Source organism: Trichechus manatus, unplaced genomic scaffold, assembly GCF_000243295.1.
Source record: "Trichechus manatus latirostris isolate Lorelei unplaced genomic scaffold, TriManLat1.0 scaffold00048, whole genome shotgun sequence".
Classification (NCBI taxonomy): Eukaryota; Metazoa; Chordata; class Mammalia; order Sirenia; family Trichechidae; genus Trichechus; species Trichechus manatus.
In genome coordinates this window covers 9526128-9534409 of record NW_004443984.1, presented here as the reverse complement: position 1 = coordinate 9534409, position 8282 = coordinate 9526128, and the positions used below count along the sequence as shown (strand labels likewise).

At 48.5% G+C, this 8282-nt stretch overlaps 1 protein-coding gene across 1 annotated transcript in view; it reads left to right on the top strand.

Moving 5' to 3' along the window:
- The first annotated feature begins 1373 nt into the window (after nt 1–1373).
- Nucleotides 1374–8282, top strand: part of VWA5B1 (von Willebrand factor A domain containing 5B1) — a 54142-nt gene continuing 47233 nt past the window's right edge. Inside the window, exons 1-3 of the mRNA XM_004377175.1 lie at nt 1374–1512; nt 3690–3842; nt 5121–5391. Coding sequence (XP_004377232.1) covers nt 1374–1512; nt 3690–3842; nt 5121–5391 — 563 coding nt within the window. The remainder of the gene's footprint in view (nt 1513–3689; nt 3843–5120; nt 5392–8282) is intronic.

Sequence of the window (8282 nt, the reverse complement as noted above, 5' to 3'; positions counted from 1 at the left end):
TTGCTACGTTCACTCTAGAGTCCCAGGTGGTACCAATGGTTAACATGCTTGACTACTAATGGAAAGGTTGGAGGTGTGAGTCCATCCAGAGGTGCCTCAGAAGAAAGGCCTGGTGATCTACTTTTGAAAAATCAGCTATTGAAAACCCTATGGAGCACAGTTCTACTGTGACTCAGCAGTAACTAGTTTTACCTTCACTCTGGCTATTGGGTGGAGATTGGATTCCTGGAAAGAAGAGTATATTCAAAAGATCAGTTAGGAGCTGCAGTCCAAGTAGAGATGGTGGTGGTTTGGACAAGGATGCTGGTGGTAGAGAAGGAAAGCAGTGGATGGATACAAGGGCTTTTCCAGGATAAAATCATAGGACTTGGTGATGGATTGGGGATGAGGGGTGGCAAGAGAGAAGCATCAGGAGCAACTCCCAGGTTTGGGGTCTGAACACATGGAAGACTGCGGGCTCCCTTCACTGTGGGTCTTCTGGGATGCTCCTCTGAAGTCAGAGAAGAAGGGACTTGGAGAACTAGTCTAGTCCCCTAATTTGCAGAGGAAACATCTGAGGCTCAGGGGATTACAGGACTCAAAAAGGGTTGGGGACAGAGCCTGGGTCTCTCTACTCCCATCCAGAGTTAGGAGAGCAGGGGCTGCTGAAGAGAATTCCAGGTTGGACCTGTGCTCCAACCCATCGAGAGTTTGGGCAGGTCACCTCTCTCCAGGTCTCAGTTTCTCTACTTGTGAAATGGAAATATAATTACCATCTCCCAGCTTCTCAGGGATGATTGATGATTATCAAGGAATCACTAACCGGAAAATCTTTGGAGGAAAATGGAGAAAATGATGCTCTGATTACCTGTGGGGTCTGAGATCAGAAAGCTGGGCTGGCGAACAATGGGAGGCGTCTTAGTTTCCTAGTGCTGCTATAACAAAAATACCACAGTGGATGGCTTTAGCGAACAGAAATTTATTTTCTCATGGTTCAGGAGGCTAGAACTCCAAATTCAGGGAGGTACTTCTAGGGGAAGGCTGTCTCTATCTGCTCTAGGTAAAAAATCCTTGTCTCTTTCAGCTTCTCTTCCTCGATTCCTTAGAGATCGCCACATGGCATCAATTTTTCCCCACTTGTGCTTGCTTCTGTGCCTAATCTGCTCTTTTATATCTCAAAAGTGATTGGCTTAAGGCACACTCCAAGCTGATATGGCCTCATTAACATAACAAAGAAAGCCCAATTCACAAACGAGATTACATCCACAGGTATAGGGGGTTAGAATTTACAACACACATTTTTGGGGGAAATAATACAGTCCATAACAGGAGCCTCTCCTCACTTCCTGCCCTTCTTGTCTCTTGCAGGCTCTGAGGGCTGAGTAGCCGGTAGAATGCCCGGCCTGCTGAACCGGGCCACAGGGGCAGCCCTGCCCCTCACCGCCTCCCATGTCACCTCCTTCGTCAGTGGCTACGCCCTGGGCCTGACCGCCTCCCTCACCTATGGCAACCTGGAAGCTCAGCCTTTCCAGGGTAAGAACCCTTGTTGGGGCATCCCCAGGGCCACCCCATCCTCCAGGTTGAATCCCTGTCCTGCCATTTGCTGGCTGATTGACATTACAATCTCTCTGAGTCTCAGTTTCCTTATCTGTAAAATGGGAATACCATTTCTGCCCTGCAGGCTTCAAAGTTAGTGACACGTATGATCAGGATTTGGACTCAGGCTTGGGCTCAGCTCCAGTCCTTCATTCTAGCCAGCTGTCCCAGCACTTTATGCCTTTCACAAGGCACGCCCCTGCGTCAAATGGCCAGTCTATACCTTCTCCAGGGAGCCTTGCAGTAGTAGAGTAACCAAGATTTGGGCAAAGCCAGATGCCCCCATTCTAGGTGTGTCTCTGCCCCTAACATTGGGGAAACCACTGCCCCTCTCAAAATCAGGGTGCTCCTCCCCACCTGTCCTGCCTGGGGCTGTGGTGAGCAGATGAGGTAATGCATGAGGAAGGACAGTGTGGACTGGCAAACAGTCTGCAAACATGAATCATCAGTGTGGGGCATTTAGGAAGGTGGATGGGTGTTTGCCTGCAGAGTCGAGTGTAAATCAAACTCCTCTCTTCATATTCAAGAAGGGAGTCACAGGAAGGCCTCTTCAGGAGGGTGCTGGGCTCTGCGTGGAAGGATTACTGTGGGTAGGATGCCCTTCTCACTACAGTGACAGAGCTCCTAAGCCCTACGTTTCATGTCTTTGGGACAACCCCCCAGCCGGCCTGATGTTCTGAAACCATTTCAATGCCCTGGGGGCCAACACTACCCGAAAAGAACCTGCAGGGAAACTTTCTTCCCCTCAGAAATCTTCTAGGCAGGGCAAATGGCCTTGTTGCTCATTTGAGGAACCCTAGGGAGAGACGCATTGGTAATTCAGTGGCAGATTTCTCGCCTTCCATGTGGGAGACTGGGGGTCCATTTCTGGCCAATGCACCTCATATAGAGCCACCACTCGTCTGTCAGTGGAGGTTTGTGGCTTGCTATGATGCTTAACAGGTTTTGGTGGAGCTTTCAGACTAAGACGAACTAGGAAGAAAAGCCTGGTAATCTATTTCCAAAAATCAGCCTCTGTAAGTCCTATGGATCACAGCAGTTTGAACCAGGCAATGTTTCGTTCCGTTGTACATGGGGTCACCATGAGTTGGGGGCTGACTCGATGGGAGCTAATAACAACAGGGAGGGTGGCTTAAAATAGGACCCACCTGGAAGCTCAGGGAATTAAATTACTGAACAACTTTGGGGCAGTCCTTTGACTTTCCAAATGCAGAAATAACTGGTCTTCTTATTTTGTAGATGAGGAAACTGAGGTTCAGAGGAAGAGGAAGCCAGCATTTGTGGAGGGCTCACCCTGGGCCCATCATGGTGCTGTCCCAGTGTTATTGGGTAGATTAAATGAGATAAGAGCTTGCTACTCCAAGCGTGGCCCCCAAGTTATTGGCATCGCTTAGCAACTGATTAGAAACGCAGCGTCTCAGGCCCTGCCCAAGACTTACTAAATCAGCATCTGCAGGTGACTTATGTGCACACTGGAGTTCGAGAAACACTGAAATATAAAAATGTTTGGCACATAATATGGAGCACAGAGGTTACTAAATGGTGGCTATCTTTCACTTCTCAAAACAGTCCTATGTGTTTGGCTTTATTATCCCCATCTTACAGATGAACTCAGAGGCTTAGAGAAGCTAAATGCCTTATCCAAGGTCATCCAGCTAGTAAACAAGGCAGGATCTGGGTCAGAACCCTAGTCCCTTTCTCCAAAACCCCAGCTCTTCATCACTCCAGGTGGCAAACTGATGGTCATGGACCAAATCCACCACATGGATGTGTTTTATTAGGCCCGCACAAGAGGTTATAAAATCCAGGTTTCCAATCACTCTTGAAAAATCAGAAACTCTGGCCACACTGGGCTCACACACCTGCAGAATAAGTTAGCTGGAACCGGGGGGAAGCTGCTGATTCTCCATTCGCCCCGCTGCCCACTTACTACCTGCTGCTGCAAACACCCAACTAGCCCCAGAGGCATCGGAGGCCCCACCCCGGCTTTCTGCAGAACCCTCTCTGGCAGTGTGAGCCATCCACCAGGCAGGTCAAAGGCTCAGGTTCCTTCCCAGGGGTGGGGCATGCAGGGTGGGGCAGGACACCCCATGATGTTGGCCCTGCTCCGGCAGGCCTCTTCGTGTACCCCCTGGACGAGCACACCACGGTGATAGGCTTTGAGGCAGTCATTGCTGAACGTGTCGTCACGGTACAGATCAAAGACAAAGCCAAGCTGGAGAGCAGCCATGTGGATGCCACCTGTGTCCGAGCCTCAACACTCACAGGTAAGGAGGCCGGAAGGGGCCACGGTGCAGCCTGTCCTGGCTGGAGGGTGCCTGGGCTGGAGTGTCAGGCAAGAACAGCTATGGGATTGCGTAGAGAGAGCACTGGAGTAGGATCCAGGAGTCCTGAGATGGAATCCTGTGTGTCCTTGGGCCAATAATTAACTTCTTGGAACCTCAGTTTCACTGTCCACATAATAGAGGTAATTGTTCCTGTTCTCACCTCACAAGTGTGATGAGCTCAGAGGCAGCTCCAAAAGAGTTTTTCAGATATCTTTGCAGAACAGAATAGCATATCATTTAAACTCAGAGGCTGTGGAATGTGTCACACCAGAGTTTGACTCCCTGTCCTGTTGCTTACAAGGTATGTGAACTTGGGTAGAAATTAGACCTCTTCTGTAAAATGGAACTGATAATTATGCCCGCCTGATGATCAGTGGAAAAAATTCATGCAGAGCACACATCACAGTCCCTGGCACAGATTTAGTACTCAAAGGGTGACTGGTGATACCTGCTACTGAGGATAGTGAGACTCAGAGAGGGTGAGCAGCTGGCTCAAGGTCGCACAGCATGTCAGTAGAAGAGCCAGGGCTTAAACCCAGAACAAGTATCACATGATATGTGATTCTTACCTTTGGACCTATGATCAAGGCAAGTTTGTTCATCTGATTATTAAGACATTCAAGAATCTTTTAATGAACACTTTCTCTGCGTACTGTCAAAGTTGCCCTCAACTTGTTACAACTCCTCTCAGCCTAAAAGAATAGCTAGGACGTGCCAAGGAGTAACCATGATAGGAAGCAGAAAGTGACTGTACCAGGAGAGGTCTGGATAGTGTTAGAGGAGAGAGAGAGGGTCCCAGACTGGGGACCTGGGAGGTTTTCATGGAGGAGTTGGATGGATGGGTAAGACTGGCTGAAGAGGAATGAGGGAGCTGGTCTTTCAGATAAAAGGAAAGAGTGTGGGCGAAAGCATGGACCTCAAGTGTGGGGCGATGCTTGAATTTGGTGCTTGGGGGGAAGTAGAGTCAACAGGATGGAGATGTGACCCTCTGTTAGGTGTTTTGTGTGAGTTCATGTCTCCCACCCCCAGCAAGGTACAGCAGAAAGTACACAGGCCTGGATCAGGTCTATGTGGGTTCAAATCCTGGTTCAGTGACTTAGTTATTCGCTGAGTAACTTGGGCAAGTTGCACCCCCATGCTGAGCCTCAGTTTTCCCATCAGTAAAAGAGGACTAGAGATAATATATGCATAGCCCCTGATGCCAGGCCTGGCTCCTAGGAAACGTTCTGCAAGAGGGGGCTCCCATTCCCCTTCATTCCTGCACACCGGGAAAGGTTGCTTTGGATGAAGATTTGGAGCGGATCCTGTTCGTGGTCAACCTGGGGACCATTGGACCCATGGAGAATGTGGCTGTCTTCGTGAGCACTTCCTCTGAGCTCCCGACACTGCCCAGTGGGGCTGTGCGGGTCCTGCTGCCTGCTGCCTGCACCCCAACAGTGCCCCAGTTCTGCACCGACTGTGCTGTCCCCTCCACCCAACAGCCCCAAAGGTAAGGAGCCCCTGCCCAGACAAGGGCCAGCGTCCCAGATAGGCAGCAGAGTCGGTTGGGTGAAGCCAGGGGTGTGCAGGGTTGGGGAGATAGAAGGCTGAAAGGTGAGCCTCGGCCCCATAGTTGTCACCATGTGGGTAATAGCTGCTTCCTTGCTCACTTTTTTTTAGAGCACTTAGCAATTCCCTTGACACACTGGATGTTGGTATTGGCCAGAAGTTCTGGGATTTGGACAGCTTGGGATCAGAGTTTCCAGGATTTATTGTTTAGTTCACAAAAGAGGTATTTTCTGAGCACCTACTATGTGTTAGACACAGAGGGAATAAAACTATGGTTCCTGCCCTTTTGAAACTTGGTGGGAGAGATCATTATCTAACTAATAGCACACTAATACATAACAAATTGTTTACGTACTTGTGTGTATAATTAATTATGGGAAAAGTGCAATGAAGAAGTTTATTGATCTAAGAGTACAAAAAGGGTCCAGGAGCAAGCAAGTCTTCTCTGAGGATGTGATGTTTCAGCTGAGACCTCACCGATGAGGAGGACGTAGGCACAGAGGAGCATTCCAATAGGTGAGAACAGCAGGGACAAAGGCCCTGAGGTAGCAAGGGTGAGAGAGGAACTGAAGCATGGTGTCTTAGGCTGGGTTCTCTAGAGAAGCAAAATCAGTAAAGCATATAAATACATATAGAGAGAGATTTATATCAAGGAAACGGTTCACGCGGTTGTAGAGGCTGGAACGTCCCAGGTCTGTGAGTCAGGATAGAGGCTTCTCCTGACTCACGTAGCTGCAGGTGCTGGTGAATCTAAGATCAGCAGGCAGAGAGCAGGGCTCTTGCTCACAGGCTATGAAGATTAAGGAATCCCAATATCGGCAGGCAAGACCACAGGTAAGCTGCTAGCTCAAGACCCAAGAACCAGGGGTCAGACAAACAAGAGCCAGCTGCAGGACTCAGAGTGAGCAAAAGCCCATGAGACTTGCTAGAATGTCTACCTAAATTCAATGCAGACCACACACCCAAGGAAACTCCCTTGCAACTGATTGGCTACTCACAGCAGATCGCATCATGGAGGTGATCACATTATATCCAGTCTCATCATGGAAGTGATCACAACATCAAACGACTGCCAAACCACCGAGAATCATGGCCCAGCCAAGTCAACACACAACCTTAACCATCACACATGGGTAGCATGAGATGAGGCTGCAGGATTTTCAGCAGAGCAAACTACTATGGGGATGAGGACACAGGAAGGGAACCAATTATACAGCCAATTAAAACCCAGGCTGAGCTACACGGTGCAAAGAGCAAGTCAGGACAGAGAACAAGAGGAGCCCAGTACCAGAACAGTTTTTCTGTGCTCCCTGGTGGGGGTAGAAGGAAAAGGCACCTACAGCTAAGATGAGGGAGGGGCCCTCATCATCTCCCAACCAAGCCTGAGGGCAAAAGAAGATGAGGGTGGTGCCACCACTGGGAAAGAAGATGCCATTTTTAAGTAGCTTGCTGCATACAGGAGATGTCTTTTGAAGTCTTATGTTTTATCATTGAAGTCATATAAATTTTAAAATCTATTTCACAGCATCTTAGTGCCATTTTTACTGTAAAAGTAACACTTTAAATTGACTACCAGTTAAACTACCTAACTCCCCTCACCCCAACTCTCACTACAAATCTTTGAGCCAGGTCTATCTCCAGGAAGTTGTGCCATATATATCCTGTAGTTCCATGCACCCCTGGTAGGGCTCTGGGGATGGCTGGGAGCATGTGCCCACTGGGATGAAGAGCCAGAGACATAGAGGACAGTGTTGGCAAACTCCTGGACTTCACCATTAAAGTGTCGGCCTCAGGCTGAGCCTGAGGTGGAAGGGGCAATGCAGGCTGCCACGGGGGTGAGTCTGGAGGGCACTCCTCAGTCACTCCACAAATAGATGTTAAACACCTACTATGGAGCCCTGGTGGCACAGTGGTTAAGAGCTCAGCTGCTAACCAAAATGTTTGTAGTTCCTATCCACCAGCCACTGCTTGGAAACCTATGGGGTGTGGCTACCACCAATGACCACCCTGACAGGGGACACAACAGAGAGTCTCAGATGGAGCAGGAGAAATGTGGGGTGCAGAACTCTAATTCTAGTAAGAAGACAAGACTTAATGGTCTGACTGAGCCTGGAGGTACCCCAGAAAGCAAGGCCCCTGGATTCTCTATCAGCCCAGAACTAAAACAATTTCCGAGGCCAACTCTTCAGACAGGGATTGGACTGAACTGTGGGACATAAAATGATACTCACAAGGAGTATGCCTCTTAGCTGAAGTAGATACAAGAGACTAAATGGGCAGCTTCTGTCCAGAGGTGAAATGGGAAGGCAGAGAGGGCTAGGAGCTGGTTGAATGAGCATGAGGAATCAGGGGCGGAAAGGAGGAATGTGTTGTCACAGTATGGGGAAAGCAATTAGAGTCATAACAGTGTATGCATAAATTTTTTTTTAATTGTACTTCAGGTGAAGGCTTACAGAACAAATAGTTTCTCATGAAACAGTAGTACACATACTGTTTTATGACATTGGTTAACAACTCCACAACATGTCAACTCTCTCCCTTCTCGACCTTTTTTTTTGGTGAAAATGTCCATAGCCAAAGATACACCATTTCAAATATTTCTACATGCACAGTTTAGTGACATCGACTACGCTTTTCCAATTGTGCTGCTATTCTCACTTTAGATGAAGGCTTGCAGAACAAAATAGTTTCTCATTTAACAGTTAGTACACATGTTGCCCTATGACAATGGTAACAACCTCACAACACATTAACACTATCTTTACTCAATCCTGGGTTCCCTATTACCAGCTTCCTTGTCCCCTTGTGCCTTCTGGCCCTTGTCCCTGGACT